This window comes from Micropterus salmoides, unplaced genomic scaffold, assembly GCF_014851395.1.
Source record: "Micropterus salmoides isolate LMB-PRFRI ecotype aquatic unplaced genomic scaffold, ASM1485139v1 Ms_hic_scaffold_23, whole genome shotgun sequence".
NCBI classification, from domain to species: Eukaryota; Metazoa; Chordata; class Actinopteri; order Centrarchiformes; family Centrarchidae; genus Micropterus; species Micropterus salmoides.
Genome location: NW_024041484.1, coordinates 18,372,005 through 18,395,709, shown reverse-complemented (window position 1 = coordinate 18,395,709; position 23,705 = coordinate 18,372,005). Strand labels below are relative to the sequence as shown.

At 40.6% G+C, this 23,705-nt stretch overlaps 1 protein-coding gene across 1 annotated transcript; it reads left to right on the top strand.

Moving 5' to 3' along the window:
* The first annotated feature begins 11,018 nt into the window (after positions 1–11,018).
* ccnd2b (cyclin D2, b) lies at positions 11,019–23,695 on the top strand. Its single transcript, XM_038739171.1, has 5 exons — positions 11,019–11,213; positions 12,117–12,332; positions 15,244–15,403; positions 18,079–18,227; positions 20,737–23,695. The coding sequence occupies exons 1-5, from the start codon at positions 11,019–11,021 to the stop codon at positions 20,899–20,901; spliced, it is 885 nt and encodes a 294-aa protein (XP_038595099.1). The 3' UTR covers positions 20,902–23,695.
* Positions 23,696–23,705: the final 10 nt, after the last annotated feature.

Genomic DNA, 23,705 nt, shown 5'->3' with positions numbered 1-23,705 from the left:
ATAGTATAGCACAGAATATATTGCACAGTAACACATACTGTAGTTCTTTATAGTATGCAAAACTATACGCATCCATGAAACAAGACCAAGTCTACGGCTATGCTAGTAGCTCTGTGAGGCTGTACTTTGGACATAGACTATATATTACTGGACGAAGCCACCCTGCAGATTTGAATGGAGAGCAGTGAAACCAGTTTTGGACCAATAAAATACCACTACAGTCCTACTTCCTGTTGGCACCAGTGTCTACTGCACATGATCACACAGCATAACTGTGGTTTAATGATGTAAAGCAATGGCAGAAACACCGTAATTCTGGTAGCTGCATAGCTGCGGCAACAAAAAGTTTCATGGCTCAGAGTGTTTGTCTGACTCTGACCGTCACTGTTTAATCAGCCCACCTACAAGGCTCACCTGTCAAACACCAATGCAGCGTCACTGATGGCCGAATAGTTTGTTTAGATTTCTTTTAGAGAGTTTATAATCTAAGAAATACGGTTAGGCTACATCTGTCATGTGCGACGGGATGTGACAGGGTTTTGACGTCATTTTTGGAACCTTCCATGCAGGCTTTGGTCGGCTTTGCTATTCTAACTGTGGCTTACCCCCTTGACTTTGGCACAGTGTTGCTTTGAGCTAAATGCTGATGTCAGCATGCTAACATGCACACTCTGAGAATGCTAACATGCTGATGTTTCATAGGTAAACTGTTTACAATGTTCATGATCTCAATTTAGTGTGTTAGCATGCTAACATTTGTTAATTAGCACTAAACATGAAGTACAGCTGAGGGACTATCATTATTTTGAAGACAAAGTGTTGGACAAATTGAAAATTTAACCTGATAGTGGCTTAGGGTGACCAGACGTCCCCGTTTTCCAGCGACAGTCCCCGGTTTTGCTGGCCAGTCCCTGTCTGGAGCTGTCCCCGGAAATGACTGTATAAGGTGTTAACAGACCTGAAATCAGATTCACAGGTGTCGTTCTGAAAAGTGATCGTCCGCAGAAAACTGATTGCGCACAGCATGTTAAAGCTGTATCGCCCAGTCTCTTTACGTCTACAGCTTATTTTATCTGGATCAAACAGACATAAAGTGCAAATCATGCACATCACTTTATGTCCATGGTATAGCAAAGGTATGTCTTTGTGACATGTATCTTTTAACAGAATAGACAGTTGTGGCCAAATAAGCATTTTTAATGACATACTGACCACCAAACCAAAAATGTCCCCGGTTCTTATTTCATAAATCTGGTCACCTTATAGTGGTACCAAAGTTAAATATATAAATACAATTCATCCTCTAGGGACCATGACTATTTGTGTCAATCCATCAAGGGGATTTTAAGATATATCACTGGTTATGTGAAAACTTTCACCTGTTGGTGGCACTAGGAGAGAGCTGTATTACAGGACAAAGCAGTTACAGGTATCATAAGAAGGTCTACTGTGTCATATGTTGTCTGTCTACAATGGGATGGGTTCCCATTATGGACAGTGCTGAGGACACAGAGTGACACAGCCGGAACTTCAGCAGAGCTCCCCTGGGACGAGGCCTCGGTCCTGGGAAGCAGTGGCCGAGGATCAATTGGACCATCGCAGCTTCAGGCCGCAGCAACATTGTGAACCTCCTTCTTTCCCAGCGTGGGCCGGCCCACGGCTGACATCTGAACAACGACTAGAAAAAGTCCTGTTCCTCCCAGACTTTCGGTGGGAAGAACTGATGAGTTTCTCTGCTTTGACTCTAGGCAAAAAGGAAAAAGTTTTCTACTGGGCGGTAACTATTATTAAGAGGCCTGACAGACTGGCAGTCCTTGTGGGAATATTTATTTGGATCAAATCTCATGTCTACAGGAGTGTGAAATGATTTTGTGTGTGTGTAGCATGTTGTATCATGATCAGTCTGATCCACCTCATAGCTTGGGGGGCTCTTAGCTCGGTAGCAAAGCCCTGGTATCTGGTTCTGCAAGCTTGATATTTGATTAAGACTAATCTCCAGGTTTTGAGTTCAACTGTTTTTGTCTAGGGTGGAAGTACTTTTTGCTCTCTTTCTGTGTCTAAACTAAAGCTCAGCCTGTTTGACTGGATTTTAAGTTCTCTGTAAAAAGGCTGCACCCAAAGTAATGTGTAAAGGGAAAAATACCTGGGAAATGATGACTCATCTGTCTAAGGATGGCAAATTACAGAAAAAAAATTGAAATTTTGGGAGATACTCTTATCTTATCTTATTATCCCTCTAAACAAGAAGATTGATGCCACTCTCATGTCTGAACAGTAAATATGTAGCTTGTAGCTGGAAACCCAGAAATGGTCCGACACATATCCCTACATAAAACTATAACTTTTTTTACACTTGGATTGAACAAAGGTGACATAACATGTTAATTAGAGAGCGTTAAACATGCTAGCAGGCAGATTTGATTGCCTCTGGACAGAGCCAGGCTAGCTGTTTCCCCCTGTTTCCAGTGTTTATGCTAAGCTAAGGCTAAAAGTCTCCTGGCTGTGGCATCATATTTAAGGGACAGACATGAATGGTATCAATATTCTCACCTAACTCTCAGCAAGACCGTGAATAAGCCTATTTCCTGAAATTTCAAACAGTTACCATAGCTGTGTAATTTGTAGGAAGTGGCTTGGAATAATAAGATAAGATTTAATCTTTATATGAGATGATGGGGGACGTTACTGTTTTTCATATTCCTGCACTTGAGTGAGAAACTTCACTCATGTTGCTCAGTATGTGAAATCCATTGACATGGTCAGAGGCAGGATACAGGTTCAAGCTAATGTTCTGGGCGCCACCAGGCAGGTTGGCCCTCTGCTCCTCTGGACCTCCACTTGTCCCCCCACACATAACAAGATCAAAGCCAGGCTGGATGTCAAGGGACAGAGGAAAATGATACTGTCATCCAACCCTGACCATGCCACTGCCACCCTAACTCATATCATGGCATTTCCTGCAGATAGGCCTGGTATGCCTTTTTATTTTTTATTCTTGGGCTCTCTGGAATGCCAAATTACACAATATGCATGAGAAACATTGGATTTCGCCATCAACCGAAGTGTTTGTGTGTTTGCATCGCAAACTGTGGTGGTAAGCTCAGCGCAAGCCAGAGATGGACTAAAAATTGCTTTGTGGTTGAAGTAAAGTGGTCGTTTCAGGACTGTATTATGCTATATAGGCTTTGCTTCCTGTATTTCACACACTCTTCCTTTGTCTTCTATGCATAATTGGATAAATGTAGTCTGTTTTGCAATGCCATAGTTGGCCAAGAATGCTAGAATGGTTTCAATTTTAGACAAAGTCATTACAACAAGGGTTACCTCACAGAAACAATATTTCCCACTCCCACTTAGATCTATTAAACTGACAATACTTATCAGTGTGCATTGATGTGTTTGGCCTGGCTTAAGTTCATGGCCTGTTTCTCTATTTGCAATACATGAGGACCATTGTTGTGGCAGGCTCCAACTCTCATAAGTGATAATAGGTTGATTTACATCCCTCTGTTTCAATGCATGAGATGTTATTGGGGGAATAGGGGCCTTTTGAGTCCCCTTGCTGAATTTAATCAAGAAATGAGACCAATGAGATGAATTAAGGTTGGAGCTGACTCAGCCTTACAGAGGCCTCTTTATACTTCTGCCGAAGTCGAGGGGGCCCAGGGTTAGCATGCATCACACACAGGAAAACACCAGGCAGCTCCCAGACAGTCCAGGCCCTGGCAGTGTGTCCCTGAATCCGTCTCCGCTTGCTGTTTATAAGTAGCATATCGCCTCACTAGAGCCACTTTCAAAGAGCTTTTCGTTCACATAGCGAGGCCCCCATTTCCTCCTCTCTCTCAGGAGGGAAATGTAAGTTTGCAGGAGTAGAACTGTTGCAGAGTCTAAGGGAAGTGAATGGATGAAGAAAGCAATGTTATTTGTGGAACAGTGAGGCCCATTGGCTTAAAATAACTCACACAAAATGACTTATTGGAAATTGCTCAGTTCTCTGCTGCTGATTAATGCCTCATTTTTCTATGGGTGCAGAGACTGTTTGAGAGAAAGACATATAGAGAAAAGCTAACTTTTGTTTGATCCAAGGTCATTGAGTGGCCAGCTGCAAGGCCCTCTATCTACCCCTGGGATCCATCTTCCTATTGGACATCCTGTCCCTGATGAATTGTCACTCTTCTCATTTAAGATCACACAGAGGAAGCAGGACACTGCCAGGACACACCCACCCGTCCTTGCCATCCAATCAGCTAGCTCCAGTTGTCCAGCATCCTTCACACTCAGAAAACCACAGCTGCCACAGGAGCTCCTCCACCGGAATTTTTGTTTGTGTCCTTCCTTCCCTAATCTCTGACCACACACACTTGTTCACTTGTGACAGGCAGCCGCTGGCTCTTGGCCCCAGCCCAAAACCCCACCCCGCCACCCCCCCACCCCAACCCCCCGTCTTCTGCACCGCCCTGAGACATGTGTGTTGTGAGGCAAATGAGCAGGAAAGCTGGGGGAACTTCAGAGTTCGACTGTTGGAACAGAACAAGGGGGCCCCCACAGCGAAGTTATATAACAGCAAGAAATCTAGCTGTATTCTCACATGAAGAATATTACTCTCTTTTGCAGACGCGTGCTGAGCTCTTATACCATGAACATGGACATTACTTTACATGCATGTCTTTTTGCAGTCTGGACAGACGCAAAACTCATCCTGATGTCTAAGTGATTCTTTCTAGACATGAAGTTTCTTCACTGTGAAATGGAGAGGATGTGATCTCATCCAATTAAAATCCATCCAATGTCGCTTGCTGTTGATGACTTAATCCAGGCATCCTCTTTGTGCTAGTAGAAAAAGTTGTGTTCTTCGAGGGTTTATACAGTACATCAGGAAAATTCTCCCAATGTTGCAAATTTAGGACCATTCTCACAATCAAAAGCAAGCAGGCAAAAGTTTGACATTTTGGGTAATATGCTTATTTGTGAGTTAGATGAGAAGATTAATACCATTCCTGCAGCAGGTTAGTGTAGCACAAAGACTGGAAACATGTTGGGATCAGCTAGTGTGGCACATAACCCTTCATAAAACAACAAGTAGTTGTTTTTACACTTTTGTTTTCGTGCGGATTAAACAAGCCAAATATGACGTGTTAATTAATGAGCTTTAGATCTGCAGCTAGATGGATTTTGTTTTCTTTGGACAGAGTCAATATAGTGTTTCCCGATGTTTCCAGTCTTTGTTCTAGGCTAAGCTAACTGGCTGCTGGCTTTAGCTTCATAGTTAACAGGCAGACATTAGAGTGGTACTGATCTCCTCATCTATCTATCCAATAGAAAGAGAATAATTGTTTATTCTCAAAATATCAACCTATCCTGTTAAAGGAGTCTTTACAGCAGTGTAGAGCATGTTGCAGTATATGCAAGTGTTGTTCTTGCACCTTATTGAAACCCTTTTGTTTAAAGTGTACCCTCTTCCTCTTTCCTCCTCTGTCTGCTATTACTCCTGAGTGCATGGTGGAGAATATGGCAATGTTCTCGGAGGCTCTGGAAGGAGTGAGGGATGCAAGCTGTTAGACGTCAGACTTACGTATACAGACCTAATGGGGGAGGGGGGAGATTCAGCAGTGACCGAGGCCCAAACTGTAGAAAAGAAACCCTCTTGTGTTCATGACCCAGGCGACTAAAGACCAGGCCCGGATGCTGCTATCTGTCCTGTCATTGTCTCCTCAAATGTTGGCATTTGTGTTTGAATGATGGCTTTCAGTTTAGCCAAAACATTCCTAAGACGCAATGTGGGAAACACCCTCTCGTTCCTGTGCTGATTTGATGACGCTCCATTTGTTTTCTAATCTTGCTGCATAGTTGAGTTCATATTAGCTGGTTGCACCACAGGGCCTCCAATCACATCTCCAATTAAGGATTGATGGTGGGAGTTAGGGAAGTAGGCTTTATGCAGCCAAAAAATATAATTATGAGATGCTGGGTAGAGAAAAGCACAGCAACTGTTGGGTGCAGTGCTGCGCTGAACTTCTCCTGGAAAGCACCTTGTTTCCCACTTTTCCCCTCGGCCACTCTGCAATGAGTGGCATTGACAGGATGGCTTTGATGTGTGACACTCACGATAGAGGCATGCTCCATGCTGCTGATAACCTGACCAGAATAGCATGTGAAAGAGCAAGGACATGCGACTACTTTTCATGTTTGGGAATGGGTGTTTAGTCCACTTCCAGCAGGGTGTAATCAGTTTATGTGAAAGCATATAGTATGCAACCACGTGACAGACAGAAGCCACTTTATCTACTCTGCCGGCTGAGCTACACCAGCTATCACTCAGCACTGGGAGGAGTGTTCACCACTGTTCACACCACAGCATTCCAGCCATAGCATCCTCTTCTCTACTGTCAGTAAACCCAAACAGCCAGCTTGACTCAGAGCACATGGGCAACCTGTAATCAAGCTTGGCCCTGAACCTGGCATGTAAAAGTAAATCCTGTGTTTATATCCGAGAGAGGCCTCCCTCATGGAGCGACTTACTTGATCTTGCACAGGAAATACACAAGATGATGTTAAGCTTCAAACCAATCTCTGGGATTAAACATCTTGACAATGGCCCTCCACCTCTTCTCTCTTTCTCTGTCTTTGTCTCTTTCTCTTGATCTGTGGCAGTCTGCCCATCTCCGGGCCCCTGTGCTCTGGTGGGTTCAGTGAACTGGTATGCAGTAGGAATCTTTGGATCAAGGTGATTTCACGCTCCTCCACGTTTTCCCAGGGCTTTGGGCGCTCTCTGTTACCTCGGTGCAGCCCGGAGTGTGTGATAGCGGCTGACATGTGTTATCATAGGACACATGCACGAATAGCATCGACAGGGTAAGACTACTTCATCTGTCTAACACCTCTGCTTCCCTCAAGTGTCAGGCTTCGACTGTCTGGTATGTTAGGCTTCTTTAGCCTCTTGCGGAGAGACCCCCTTTGGACAAAAATACTGACCGAGGGATTTGTCAGCCTCTCCATGAACATGCAAAGGGATAACCCTCTGACATGAAATCTCAATTCTAAGATGAATCCTCTCAAACATACACCCTCTCCTTTGAACTAGAACTAATCTTGCTAACCTTGACATTCCCTCAGAGACAGTTCCCAGTCTCACTTCACAGTCTGCTCTCATAATAGCTCCACAGTGCCTCTTTTTTTCTCTCAATGAAACTCCATATCTCATTCAGCTCTCTGGTGGCAACTGTGAAACGAGGAAGTTTGTGAAGTTGTTCCAGTGAGAAGTGGTTCAGTTCAGCTCTTGTCATTCGGTTGAGAGCTCTGACTGTGAATATGCTTACATATGATCGGAAGCAGCACATGTATATGCGTGAAAAGATTTTCTTTGAAAAGGAATTTAGCACTTATGAAACAGAAAAAACACACAGAACTGAAATGGCCTTCAGACATCAAACGTGACAGGGAGTTGACAAACTCATGACTTCCTTTTCTATTATAATCCTACCTTTTTCAGATTAGATCTTGTTTTAGGAGGACAAACTAACAAACACTTTCAGACATCCTGGAGACACCATAAGCACTCTCTGCAGATTTACATGTCCATCCCCATATTTTCATGCCAAAGAACTTCCTTTATGGAAAACTTTTCCCTGGAAAGGGATCAACATGCCGTCCACACCCTTTGCCATAAGGATGACTGCAACATCACACGGTGTCGCTTGGATTCCAGCTCATGTGGCAAGACTATGACCTAATTAAAAGCACCAATGGTTTCAGAGAGGCTGTGTACTGACTGTAAGCAGGCGATCACACATCAGATAGTGAACAAACTGCTGCTGTGTACCAAGACACACATCATAACAAGACCAAGTGTCTACAGCCATGCCAGCTTTTCTGTGAGGATGTACTTAAACTAAATGCTGCCGTCAGCATGCTAACATGCTCATGCTGCATTCCATTTACCTCAGAAGTCTGGGGTTGGAGCTGGGAATGATGTCACACCCGACTTGACAGCCTTCCAGTTACAAGTCGGAAAGCCTCGCTTGGCCAGCCATTGTTCAAAACTAGCCAGATTAGCCATTGTTACCAACGCCGGTTGATAAAAAATGCATTACGCAGTATTTATGCATACTAAACACAGTAGCAACATGTCCACGGACAGCAGTTGGACAGCACTATGTGTACGAAAATTTCTATGAGACACAAATACACAGAAGTGCTAATATACAGTAAACTACAGCTTTCATTAACTGTTAATAATCGAAACAGCCATCTTGGATCAGGAAGTCGGGTGTAGTGCGGTTCCCCCAAGATTTCAAGTTGGAAATCCGACTTTAGGGGTCGTTCCAGTTGAAATTTTCAAGTACAACTGAAAAGCCTCATGACAATGACAATGCTTACATGCTAATGTTTAGCAGGCATAATGGTCACCATCTTAGTTTAGGGTGTTCGTATGATAACATTTGCAAATTAGCTACAACAATAATTGAAGAAGATGGGAATTAATTTAGCATTTTGCAATGAATATTTTTACTGTAGGATCACAAAAGTGGTCCCTTTGGTGATAGACACCCATGCACTAATGGGTGCATCAAATTTTATGACAATCCATCCAATAGTTATTGAGACATTTTACTCAAACCCATAAAACGTCAACCTCACAGTGAAAAGGAACGCTAAAGAAAAAGTCAGAGGATTTCCAAAGTCATAAAGATTCATCGTCTGAGGATCATGAATGTTTGTACAAATTTCATGACAATCCATCTGGTAGTTGTTCAAATATTTCAGTCTGGATCAAATTGGTGGATCAACATGCTGTTAGCTGAGAAATTTAACAGCAGAAATTATTAATGTCACTGAATCCCTACTGATAAATGATATAAAAATAAGAAGAAGCTTAGATATCCCCAAAAATATACAATAGCTTCACTTTGGTGGTGATTTGCCTTTATTTGGACCACGACAGCTAACCAGAATGAAGCTTAACTAGCTAGAAGGCATCCAGCTAATCAGCCAGCTAGCTTCAAACATTGCTGCTGTTGTAGTCATTTAATATCTTCAATAATTAAAATTAACTCACAGTAAGTGTAGTTTGTATTGTCACAATTAGGTTGATGAGAAAAAAGTTTGAATGTAAAACCGAACATGTGTTCATTTGTGACTGTAAGAAGAAAGTCCAGTGTTATGAGTGAAATGTTAGTTGAATGAGAGATATTTCCTCTCCATTTTCAATTAGAAACATGATCCTATTAAAACTGAGTAGAAGATTACTTTAATGCAGATGGTAGTCTGTAAGCTAGCAGCAGAGAACCAAAGGATTAGGAACTCTTCATGCACTAATGTCTGCTTGTTAGCATTTGAGGGAGAGTATTAATAAGAGTTTTTTTGCAATCAGTCTCTGGTTCATTGCAATGTCCTCACATATGTCAGGACATCTGGGTTGGAGATATACATAATGGCATACAGTGCAAAGTGCTGATTTATACCATAAACTGCATATAAGAATATAAACTGTCTATGATTTGTACACCAGTCATGTGGCATTTTTCCAGTTTTCAATACAGCAATATTCTTGCTGATGTTCACTCTTATGCTGCCTCCAGAAAAGTTAATATAGGCTATATAATAAGCCCCATATAATATAAGATCTATTTTATTTACAAACTGGGTGATTTGGGGGCTTGAGCAATCTTCTTTCAGGGGTCAAGACAACTGCACTAACCTATACTAACCTAACTATAAAGTGACTGGTATTTCATGTGGTAACTATTAACAATTTTTAACTACTTGTGTTTTTTTCATGATATTTGTGTCAGAAGCAATTCACAAATTTGTGATATGAATCTCATATTTATTCTGTTCTGATCTGATCAGTAGACTACATATATTTGTTATTCATATTTTCCCCATCATTTTCTACTTTTTTCATAATTACATAACTTTTTCATAATTCAGTGTTTAGCTCTTCTATGTGTTAGTAGTTCTCCTCATGAATGGGTTTTTGAATTTCACCATCAATCCTTTTTTAAGATTTATTATGTTTTATTTTTCTGTTACTTAAATAAAAAGATTTATATATAATAAAAAGAACTACTAAAAATAAATGCTTTAGTTTAATTTAACTATGTTTAAGAGGTTAGTTGTTGTATTATGATAATGTCGCTGCTGATTATTAATATTATTATTATTATTATTAGTAGTAGTAGAAGTAGTATATCATCATTATTATTATTGTTATATTATTATAAAGTGCAAACTAGCTGTGTCCTAGCATAAACAACTACCCCACCAAAGCTTTCATTACATACATTATTATTTTATGCAGATGCGTCTAAAGGCACTATAAAATTACTAAAACATAGCCTATATGTGGCCTTATTACTATGTCTGTTGTTGTTAATATTGATATTTCATGCAGAGGCATCTAAAGGCACCATACAACTACTAAAACATATATGTAATAACTATGTACATTGTATTTGTTTATATTATCTCATTCAGAGGAATCTGAAAGCACCATGAAACTACTAAAACATATACCGTATGTAATTACTATGTCTATTGTTGTTATTATTATTATTTCATGCAGTGGCATCTGAAAGCACCATAAAAGTATTTTGTAGTCTAAAGCAGATGGAGATCTACGTCATGTTCGGCGTGTCTGTCTCTTTCAAAGAAAGTAAGAAAGTAGAGCACATATACAGACTAAATAACGAGGCCGGAAGCCAATCAAGAAGTTCATAGAAGAGCAGCAGTTAGAAGAGAAGGCTATGTGCAACAGCGGCTTTTATTTTGAAATCTGTAACCGGATTTTGTATTTCTCGGCGTGTCCTCTTTGAAACCACAGAGGAAGCAGCACACTGAGAGGCAGCAGGACTGGAGCAAACCCAGCAGTCTCAGCCTCATGCTTCATCCTGGGCACTTCTCCTCCTCCTGTCGACAAAATTGTGACAATATTTATTATTTTTAATTTTTAATCTTTAGCTCAAAAACAAACAAAAAAAAAAACCCAACACGAGAGGAGGGGGAGAAGGGGGCAAGTCATGGAGCTTTATTGCCTGGAGTCGGACATAGCCGTGAAAGCCCAGCCTGACCCAAACATCCTCTATGATGACAGAGTGTTGCAAAGTTTATTAACAATTGAGGACAGGTTTTTACCTCAATGCTCATATTTCCAGCGGGTCCAGAAGGATATTCAGCCTTATATGAGACGAATGGTTGCAGGTTGGATGCACGAGGTTTGTGGGCATTTCATGCATTGATGAGCTAGCGTTAACGTATCTTAAGCTAATGAGTTGTTTTTTTTTTTTTGCATGTTTACACACATCGTTAAGGTAACTTTAGCTCATAAACTGGCTGATTTTAGCTCATACAGAGTTGTCATGCTTGTTATTTGACAATTGAATGAGAATGAGTCACCAAAGGCGTGGGAGAGTCGGAAATTCCACCACGAAGAAAATTCAGCTTCAAAGAAATAGCCTAGCTAGATATTTACATTGGTTAACAGCTAGAAAGTTGGTACTTTTTGCTAACTTGCTAGCTCAGGCGTCAGAGGGAAGTTAATCTTAATTTACATGATCGAAACCCCGACGTTTCCTCTTCATAATAATTATTATTAATTTTATTTAACCAACTTAAGCTCGTTGACTCTGGTCGGACAACGTGCATGTGTAACCACTTTCATTTTTGAACATAAAAAAACACTTCATGTTAGCGAAATATTCTTTTTTGTAACTGTCGGAAACTATTTTTACACAACTTCTAAACATTGTGCACGCGTTTTAAAGCTCCTGGATGATATCTTTAGATTTTTAAATATTTTTTTAAAAAGATGAAAACCCCCCAACAAGGAAGAGGAGTTGAATGGCGACGGATTTTGCTGAACGACTTCCTATTGAACTAATTTGTTTCTTGCCTTGCCCAGACTTTGCAGCCTTTGACTGAGTGAAGAGATATCAAATATTTGTGATTTAACCTTTAACCCAAGAGACAGCACTAGCATGGAAAAATCACAGCAAAACCACCCTCATCTTAAACTGCTCTTCTGCTTTAAACCATAGCCCAGATAATAGTCTAGGTTCTTTTATATTTTCTTTTACATATAACCTAACATGTATTATTCTATTTTTGTTTCATTTTAGGTGTGTGAAGAGGAGAAGAGTAATGAAGATGTCTTCCCTTTAGCCATTAATTATTTGGACAGATTTTTAGCAGTGATGCCCACAAGAAAGAGTTATTTGCAGCTGCTGGGGGCTGTGTGCATTTTCCTGGCCTCAAAGTTAAAAGACTGCAGGCCGCTATCAGCAGAAAAACTTTGCATGTACACAGACAACTCCATCACACCACGGGAACTGCTGGTAAGACCTGGAATTTAAAAAGGCCCCATTCATTCATGAGAGGATAAAAATGCAGTGTCATATTTTGGGATGATTTTATAATGCTAATAGCTATATTGGTTTCACATGAAGTATTCCATTTTCCTGTGCACAATACAGCCACATCCTTAGGATCCATGTAGACTGAAGAGGCGTGTGATGCCATCTAGTGCCAGTTATGCAGCATGGAATTTGGATATCTTGCAGTACATGGAGCTTCTCTGTATCTCAATTAGATATAGAACAGTATCTACTAAAAGAAAAGCACCCAAAATAGTCTTTTTTACTTTCCCACATATGTATGAGTATTAAACACGAGGAGTATATCTCTTTATGGCATTCTTTGTTACTAACATGGAGCTTATTAAACTAACTTTTAGTGTGTGAAAACTGAGCTATTTTTGAGAGCAAAGTAGCCGTCATATTAGAGCTGCAGGTAATGGTTATTTTCATTATCGGTAGCTTTCTGAAAGAATCATTTGTTCTATAAAATGTCAGAAAATTGTGAAAAATGTCCCCACTTTCTAAATCCGAAGTTGACATCTTCAAATCGCTTGACTGTCTGGCTAACAGTCCAAAAACCAAAGGTATTAAGTTGTCAAAACATCCTCAAGGTCCACATACAAACTTGTTCTGGAGCTTTCTACCGTATCAGCAGATTAAATTAGCTCAGTTGCAGTGTACCTCTAGATGTTTGGGCTCCATGATTCTGAGAAATTCAGTTCACTATCACAGAGCTTGGATCAAAAGTATAGCTGAATTAATTAGTTTATTTATCCATATACATTTTTCAAGCAAAAATGCCAAAAATTCTCTGGTTTCAGAGTCTCCAGTATGCATATGTGCAGCTCTTAATTTTCTTTTGTGATGGTAAACTGTGTAACTTTCGGTTTTGGACTGTTGGAGGGACAAAACAAGAAATTTAAAGATGACAAATTATAAAAAAAAAACACATGATGGCCATTTTCTGACATTTTGAAGACAATGTAAAATTGTTAAGACAATGATTAGTTGTAGCTCTAAATAAAAGCAGGTTTGTCAGTCGACTAATCCGTAAATCAATTTGAGGCAAGGACTGCTTATTTAGACCAAACTGCTCCAAATGCTCTCTATACATCATCCTGTGTTGCCTGCAGCTGTTGAGGGAAATGACATTCGTCCCATTGGATGTTCCATATTGTCGTAAGACTCCAGATTCCTGGATATCCTGACAGGATGCACAGAGATGGCAGCAAGAGCCAGTGAAAGATGTTGCAGCTCTTCCTTGTAATGAACACTCTGCTGCTGCTGGTGCTGCTTCAGCTGGAAGAGAGAGGTTTAAGGGGGTGGAAGGGCGGTTGTTTCGGGGCAGCTGTCCAGGAAGTGAGCACACCGACAGCAAACCTCCGCCCTGCTCATCTCAAAGTCAACAATCTCCACAAGAGCTAAAATAAGTTGAATGCAAGGGTGTGTGTGGCAGGTTATGTACAGGAAACTTATGTAAATGTGAGTGGTGGCTGACATTTCAGAAGTCAGATATGCGTTCGCTGACGGGGGGGGGGGGGACTGTCCCTGCCAGCATTGGGGTTTTGGTGTTTACTACGTTTGCTTTTTAGGTGACACAAGTGAAAAGTTTAATTCATCAGCAGTAATATATCAGTGTAAAAAAATGTTCAATATGTTGAACAGTTCACTCTCTGAGTTTAGTTGCTTTTGCTTACTGTAACTTCACATGGATGTAATCATAATCTTAAAAATGTGAAGCAAATTAAAAATGATTTATTGATTATATTTATTTATTTCTGTTTCAGCATGGCTGCTCCTTAGACTTAATACACTTTAATTAGTATTTTCATCCATGTTTCTCTGCTACATGTGTCAAATTAAAAGAAACACACACACAAAACTTACGTGTGTGTCTTTGTAATGTGTTCATGGGTAGCATGAACATTAGGAATTATTCAGGATGGTCTATCTGCTATCTGGTGACTGACCAGTCCTCTACATATGGCAGACATCATGGTCTTGTTTTTCATAACATGAAGAGACAATATGTGACTTCATGAGGGACCAATATGAAAAATCAGGAAATGCGACAAACTGCCAACTTTTACAGACCTGTTCTGATGCCTCACTGCAGCCATATGTTTTTTTATGGATATTTAGTAAGTTCATGAGAAATGTGGAAATTAGATCGATAGCTGAGCTTTTTTAACCAACTTCTGTGCTCAAATTCTTTCAGGCTTTTGTGATTTTGACTAAAAAGCCAGCATAGCAGTACACATTTTTACATCTTAAAATACAAGCATCAGTACACATTTTCACTGTGTGCAGTTACACCTTTTAAACCTTTGAACCTTTTCTATAGATACTTAAGTTGCCTCCGTCTTGCTATTCTTGCTCAAGATACCAAAGGCCAAACAGGAAAACAATAGTGAATTGTTGAACTGTAAAGATTGACTCAACACACAGGAAATTAAATCATGAAATGCGCACTCCTCCCTTGCTGGTGCAAAAGCTGACTGTATGGGGAATCAGCTCTGTGCTGCTGCCTGTGCAGTGCAAACTCATTGTAGCTGTTTGAGGCTTGTGACAGGAAGGAAGGGGCTAGCTGTCTCATTGGCAAGGCCTCTAAGCAGGGTAAAGCTTGTCACATGCCAGCGATATGAATACAAAGGATGCGAGGAATGAGAAAGGCATGCAGATAATAAGATACAGCGAGGAGAGATAAAGTGAAGAAATGTTACTCCCCTTACTGAGCCATTTCCTCTGGGAATAGGGACTGTGATCTTTTTCATGGTCAATGGAGGCGTGGCAGCACGCCATTTAACCCTATTAGTAAGTAGATTTGGCCAAGAAATGGATTTGAACTGATTGACGGATTTTAAAAAACATCTTTCTCTCTGTCTTTTAGGACTGGGAGCTGGTTGTGCTGGGGAAGTTGAAGTGGAACATGGCCTCAGTCATCCCCAATGATTTTATAGAGCACATCATACGCAGGCTGCCCCTTCCCAAAGACAAGCTGGCGATGGTCCGCAAACACACGCAGACATTTATTGCCCTCTGTGCCACAGGTAACACAGCTGCATAACATCTCATGTGCCTTTTCTTGGTCGTTTGCTCACTCGCACGCTCACTTTGCTGCCTTGTTATTCCCACATCCACTAGAATATTCCCACACACACAAACATTCTCCCGTTGTGAGTCATCTGTGACCTCTTTCTTCTCTTCGAGTACTCTACCGGCTGCCTTATCCACTTTCTAGTCTCTCTACCACAGCCTGTAGTAGGGGTTTTTCTTCACAGCTGCTAAAAGCTGCTCAAAGTGATGACATCCACATTTCTCCTGGGAATAATCTGCTGTATTTCGATAAGCCACGTACACGGCTAATGATAGCGATTGTATTATACTGTATGTTGTACTCCAGCATATGCACAGTGTGCTGTATGACTCAGGTGCAGCTGAACTCCTTCTCTACTCGCCCTGTATTGTTTGTTGACGGGGAAGCTTCCAGGTTTAAAAAGTCAGGGCAGTGATCCAGTGATCTTCCTTCCTCCTCCTATCCCGGCCTAATGTCCAAAATAAACTCTGGAGGAGCACAAACTCAGATGTCCCCTAAGGCCTCTCTCTAGGTGAATTTTCATGGCATTCCTTTGCCTAAACTAGGAATCCCTCTAATATTTTCATATCCTGGACAGAAACACTATTGCAGGATCATTTAATACACATAATATACAATGGTCTTCTGTCACATGGCTGCCTTTCATTTGGTGCCTCCTTTCAACTAATTCAGTGATGGAAATAATACAAAGGAGGTCACTTCAGTGCAATGAAATTCTTAACAAATGCCAGTGCGGTCAGATCAGTCCAAAAAGCACTTGTTTACTAGAGCTAGTTATTAGAACCATAGGCGAGTTTCATGCTCCGTTAAGCACAGTTTTAGTGTCACACTTTTTTTTTTATATATTTGGGTGTGTTTCAGTGGCCGTCTTTGCTATTCATAAGCAGCTGGTTATATCCTAGCACAAAGCAGCCGCAGTGGAAAAAAAACGAGGCCTGCTGTGGTTATGCAGTAATGTAAATGTTTGGAGTTTTATATGGAGTTGAGATGTTATTCTTATGATGGAGGAGCTCCTCCTATGGACAGCTGGTCCCCGGAGGAGAAGATGGGCGTAGTGAAGCAGGCTGCTCTCCAGGGTTTAATCAAAGCTATCAGGCCACCACGGCTGGTTTGTACTGGGGTAGGACAATGTGCTGGGTTGGACTTCTACAGCATTTAACAACTGTGTGTGCCAAGTCTCTCTCTGCCCTTTAAGATTAGTGTTGGTCATGTCCATCTGCTGAGAACAGAAGAAAGCTGTGTATTGTACTAGTGGGAAAGCCTCTAGGGGCTGTATTCACAGAACATCCCAACAATAAAAAAGTATTTCCTAACTGGCATTAGCGTCAGTCCTTGAGTGTCAGACACTGACTTTATGTCACTAAGACCTTTTCACAATCATTCAGCTGCTACAGGTAATGTGCCTCGTTACATCAGAATTTTTCCTAATATTCAAAGTAAATTAACTTTTAAAAGCATATTTTGATGTTATGCAATAAATAAATGATGCAAAAATAATGGAGTTACAAGACACCATTATTTAGAAAGACAAAAATGAAACAGAGGAAAAAAAGACACCAGAAACAAACTTGGCCAACTTAAAAGCATTAAAATCCAACCAATCCATTTTAGCGTCGTCAGTGCACCTAAACATTTCTGGATTTTGAACAGACATTTCATTTAATATAATTAGCTAATCACATGCAAGCTAGTGAGCTTACCAACAAATAGAAACATCTAATCTAATAAGAGTCAGGTTATGCTTGAACAGTTCTAGTTCGTATAATGCATTGCATAGCCTTGTAGGAACAGCCACACTCGATGGCGGAGCGAAAAGCCAGTCATCTTAGAGAAGAGGGATAAATTATATATTTTTTAAATGGGGACTGCAGCCTATATTTTAAGACGGTCTCTTGTGGAAACCATTTGCGATTGTGCAGTATATTGGCAACTTAACACTGGAGCTGCGTCAGTGCAGTTTGCAATGCTTTCACTGAATTATCCATCAAAACTGATATATATGCTTCTCAAAAACTGCTTTGTTCTACAATTTTGTCAAGTGAACATAAAATACTTGAACAGCTATAAATACATTTAAAAATTATTAATTATTATACTCCTAGTGGTGAAATAAGATACTTTGTGATTACGTCCCCAAGGGTTTCTCATCAAGGCAAGAAGGTTTCATCCACAGCCCCTCACGAGCTGTTCAAAAGCAGCTCGGTACTTGCAGAGGTGTACTCACGCCATGGCTTCCACCTCCTCCGTCCAGGCCTGTTGTTGCTTAAGCCTTTAGACTTGGATACTTACCGGAGGGAGTTGTTCCTGGAACTCATTACGCAGCGAGTAGGAGGATTCCTCTGCTTTTCTAATCAGAGCTGACGTTTCTATGAAAGAAACCACACAGGTTACACCGTTACAGCTACGTCTGTTGAAACCCAGACTGTGGGAAAGTCAGGGACAGCAGTGGAGCATGCATATTGGGGATGATTCAGATTTTTTCACCTCTCACGCATCTCTTCTACTTCCTCTGGGCTGATTTAAGTGTTGCAGCTCTTCGTGTCACAGCTACAAGTGCAATTTCCGTCTGCCACTATGGCCTAAAGTTGCTGCTTGACTAATTGCACATTAACACTCTTTCCTCACCAGATGACCGCCTTGCCATGAACCCTCCTTCCATGATTGCCTCTGGCAGCATGGGAGCTGCTGTCTGCGGCCTTCAGCTGGACCACACTGACCAGAGGTTGAGTAGAGACAACCTGACAGACCTGCTGGCCAAGATCACCAACACAGAGGTGGTGAGTACAACAATGAAGGGGATTTAGACCCAGCAGAAGTAATTACTCAATAGTTTTAGTGCTACACAACAATGCGTTGTTAATAATAATCATTGCAACATCTCACGACAGCAGCATAAAAGGCCCTTTAGTAAACAACAGTGATGACTTCAGTAGTGGCAGATTGAAGCTATTTACTTTTCATGGAAAGAGAAGGAGAGCAAGCTTTTGGCTCTTGGCTGTGGAGCCAGACTGTTGCTATAAAGAGCAGCGGCAGCGGGAATGTCTTCTTAAAACTCAGAGCCCACATTCTTGCGGTAGGACACATGCAATTTCTTTGCATGGCTCCCACTTTAGCTGTGTACCCCTCCTGGTGGAGGAATATGCTTGTAATGAAGTTGAGGACTTCTATTCCTGAGCAAAGGCCAATGAAAAAACTTATCCAAGCTGTCCGCATACCTGCAGACCAACACCTTTTGGATGACTTTATAGAGAGATGAAAACTCGACTTTAATGTGTTGGCAGAATTATAGATAAAGTGGGAGTAAATGGATCCTGAATGCATTACTGAATATAACTCATCATAATGAGCTTATGTATATTTGACCAATGTGCAGTTTTACTGTATACAGGTGCTGTGTTATAAATACAATGGAGGTCAATGGGCTTCCATAGACTTTAATGCACTATATCGCCTCATTACAATTCATAAAGTATATATGTCATCATACTGTGATTATGTAATGCTGATGAGATGGCAATACTGAGCATTTTGAAATATCAATGGGGGCTGTATTGTATCCAGATGCTATGTTATAAATAAAATAGGAGTGAATGGGCCTCCACAGACTTTAATGTATAACCTCATAACAATTCATAAACTATAAATGTCATCACAGTGAGATTATGTACAGTTGATCAGTTGGCAGTACTGTGCACTTTTCAAATTTGATTGGTGTTTTTACTGTATTCACTGGCTTAGATTTAAATACAATGGATTTCTATGGCGACTTGGAAATAATATTAGTAACAAAGCTAATGTGCAATTTGACATGAATTTAACAATCACACTTACTTAGAAAAAAATAAACTATTTATGCCACATTTATCCCAGTGTGTGCGCATACATTGTCACAGTGAGTCATTGTTATACCAGAGGAACAGTTCAGACGCCTAGAAATCCAAAAAGGCCACAACCAATGGGCCACATGAACAGCACGGTTTCCTCTTTAGCTTGTGGTTACGTTGCCACGGTGACGAGGGCCCCGCAACCCAGCCGTCACAACAGGCGCTCCGACTGCAGCCCATCGGGTTCCAATTATCCGTACATTTCAAAGGAATGTTGGCCTCTTTGTGAGCCTCGGTTCATTCTTTTAAGAGTCCTGCAGCCGGCTCAGTGAGGCAGACCTCCCACATTTTCCACACAGACCTGCAGAAGAGACGGAGACAGAGAGAGAGAGAGGATCCCCTTTCACAAGAGAAGTTGTCCAAAAACATCCGGTCCCACTGTCCTATATTCTATTTTACACCCAAACTCAGAGGGTCAGGGTGCAGTAGGTCAAAGCCATTTCCTCTGCATGGGACTGACCATGCTGAAAACCCAAGTGGGGGTGGAGGAAGTGAGTTCAGATCTGCTTATCTGTTCCATGATAGACCACAGAGCTCTTTCAGGAGCTTTGCCCCTACACATTCCCCCTGTATTCATACTTTAGACATGCGCAGGTCTCATGTCGGAGACGATTCCTGTGCCCACCATGTAGCTCGCCACACTGTGTTGTTGGTATTGGAGTGTGCTGGTACCCATTGTTCCTGGTCATGATCCAGACAGGACCACCTACCTCAAGACGCATAATTCCCTGCTGGTATGCCATGCATGTGACCATAGCTGTTAAACAACTTGCACATCAGTTGTGATGAAATGCCAGATTTTTACAAACTAGTGTCTGCGTACAGGTGTACAGATGAAACCCTCTGGTGTCTGTCTATTCATCGGTGGAAACACTGAGCATGTTTAATTTATTATTATTTATATAACTTTTAGGAACATCACGTAGAGACAATCTGAGAAAAACAGTTGAAAGTACTGATGTGGGGGCTTTCACACAATATCATGTATCTCTGAAGACATGTAAATGTAAATCTCCTGTATTTGTGTATATAAATAGTGAAAACATTTTTTACAACATTGAACTTTTCTATAATATTTTGAATGATTATGCCTCTAAATTTGTACATTTTTTATAAGTTCCTGTATAATTTTCCTTCTATTTGTTGTTTCTGGCAGCTTTACACTATAAAAGTCAGATTTATAGATCAGTTTGTGTTGAAAAAATGATTCCTGGAATGTGGAATAAGGACAGTTTAAAAGGTGCACGACCAAAATAAATGTGTAGAAATTCGGCAAAAGTTAACCAAAATGAACCTGGACTCCAGAGGGTTGTTGTCTTGGTGTGAACGACTAATCTTTCCTAAAGACTCACTTGTAACTCAAGTGTGTGAATGTGTAACAACGTCTGACTCTTTGTTGCAGGATTGTTTGAGGGCGTGCCAGGAGCAAATAGAGCGTGTGCTGGCCACCAGCTTGCAGCAGGGCCAGCAGTACCGGCAGGAGACCAGTGTCAGAGCAGGCAACAAGGCAAGGGAGCAGCAAGACCAGTCCAGCACACCCACAGATGTACGGGATGTCAACTTATGAACCCCCCCATGACCTCCCGACTCTCACACACACCCACCACTCACTCCTGTCTACCAATGAACTAACGGGAGTGAGGGGACGTGAGCTGCCGGTGTCTGTCAGGTGTCCACATGAGCGATGGTGTGACGATCTATGAACTTTTAGAAAATAAGAAATTCCTAGTTTTTTTTCTCTTTATTTGCCCCATTCGTACCCAGTTGGCTGTACTCTCACCTTTTGTACGGACCACGTGTAATCGAACAAGCTATTTAAAACGGTAAATTCTTGAAAACTTGATAGTGCCTTAAGTTTCCCAGAATGGAAACCTGAATATATTTTCATACTTGAAAAAACAAAAACAGCATAATTATATGAAATAGACGTATTTCTTTTGATACAACATAGCAAAAAATAAACATGATAAATAATGTATATTTAGCTAGCATTTAGTCATGTTACTCTTTTATCATCTTTACAGAGAAGTTATCAACTCACAGTTTAATGGGGTTTTCCTCACCTGGGGTTCATACTCATTTGTGCAGGAGAATTCCTATAGTAGTGATTGAAAGGCTGATAATACAGGACTTGGCATTTAAACCAAGCTGATTTCCAGCCAGAGGAGCGCTACTGTAGCTAGCTGCTCTCTCGCTCTCTCTCTAGCTATCATACTGTGCACCTGTAGCACTGCTTACTATTTATGCTGAAAGGTGCTGACCAGGAGTGGGCTGGGCCTGCTCACAGAGGACGGACATGAGGCTTTGAGGTGTGGAGCAGTGGCTACTGTTAAAGGTTAACAAAGAGGACAAGGTCGGTTATTAAGGTCTTGATTTCACTGCCAAATCCACAGACCAATAAAGCGTGTTTATAGGATGGTATGTACATGTATTATAATTCAGCTAGGCTACATTATTATTATTATTATTATTATTATTATTATGTTCGTGGTCTGGCTCCTATGTGTTAGAGAGCAGTTAAGACTGTTTAGTAGTTGGTTTGCAGAAGATTTTAGCCTCAGCTAGGAAGATGTCATGTTAATAGAAGCAAAAGGAGACTTTGCAAGTTTTTTTTTTACCAGGTTTGAGAGGAAACGAATGCAGGTTGAAGGTTTTCTTGTGAGGTTTTTTTGGAAAAGCATGTGGAAAGTAAGGGAACTGCTAGAAGTCTGGATTGATGGATGATATTTAAAGTGCGGGGAAGTTAACCTAAGCTATATAATGTTTCTGCAGTTGCACGATACTTGAGTGACTCACAGGAGGAGGAAGAATACCCGGTGATGTCTGGGCGATTGGTTTAGCTGTGCTGCAGTTTCTCCTGTTATCAATTTTTACCATTAACTTTTTTGAGAGTTGGGCGACTTGGAACAATATTGATGCACTTTTAAAAACACACTCCTTAAAAACGGTAAGGGGATGGTGGTTGAGGAGAGTTCAGTGGGTTGTTAGGGTCTTTTTTAATTTTTGTAATTTTTCTTTTAAGTTATTTGATTTTTTTTCTGGGCTGGATTCCCATGGGGTAACGCACGGTGTCTTGAAAGCTACACCCCAACAGGTGAGTAGACGTAGGGTAATCGGTGTTATAGTATATACAACAACGGAATGGAGTCACTTGTAGACTTAGATTTTGTTTTCCATTTTTTGTAATTATTTAACCGTACTTGAATTGTTGTTAATTCAATAGCCAAAACCTTCCAATAGTTCTTTCAAACAGTTACACTTACTGTGCCTAAAAATTCTTTTTTATGTAAACTGCTCTCTGAACTCTCATTTTGTGAGTTTTCTCCACTAGGTAGGTAGGGGTTTACATGATCTATATACCCAAATACTCCATGAGCAAATATTCTAGAAATCCTCATTGCATTTTAGAACAGAAGTGTTTTTTCTAAATTGTATTCATGCATGTTCTCTTGTGCAGAAAGCCAAATGTCCCCCCCCAAAAAACTGCTTTAAACAGAACCAATGTTTATGCTTTTACAGGTTTTGTGTATAATTTGAAAGCGATTATTCCAAAGTGAGAAAACTGTATTATACACATCATTCTCTTGCTGCTATGAAGCTTTTCTTTTCTAGTCTTACACAAAGATGCTTTATTGTGATTCACTTTTGTGCTGCTATATTATGAAATGTTGTATATGTAACAGGTCTTCTTTGCTTTTCTGTTGTATGTGTACTGGAGGGAACGTAACGCAGTTTGGTGCGGGACTGGAAGTACTTTTATTTGCCGATCTTTTTGATTAGCATGTTTTATTCTTTTATTATTTCATTTGTATCTTTATATTCTATCATATTCTTGCTGCTTCTTTGTAATGTTTGTGTACCTCAGGTTAATTTGGACAGATGGAGCGAGAGTCCATCTCGCATTACCTCATCAAACTCCCCATCACACACACACACGTTTTCACTCTGAATTTGTTGGACGGGTTTCAATTTTTTTTCTGTCTGAATGGAAACAAGGATGGTGCTTCTTTTTAAATCAAGAAATGTCTACCGCCGGGTTTCCACTGAGCAATTATAAGTAGGCTATTTCATATATCTAAGTCAAAACAGCCTGTGCTGTATGTTATACATGTATCAGAAAGACAAAAAAATATATATTTTTTCCTACTTGGAGTTTCATTGGGATGTTTCAATCAGTTCATTGGAAAAAAAAGTGGGAAATTGTTTATTTTTGAGGTACTCATTTAGTCAAGTTTAAACCACAAGAATGTTTTATCATCGTTCAATGTGGTTGTTAATCCATACTCCTCTCCCACTATCCCCACGTGGAACCACACAGTGTACCTCAATAATTTGTCTTCAATAAATTGGCCACAATCATTTGACTGTCTT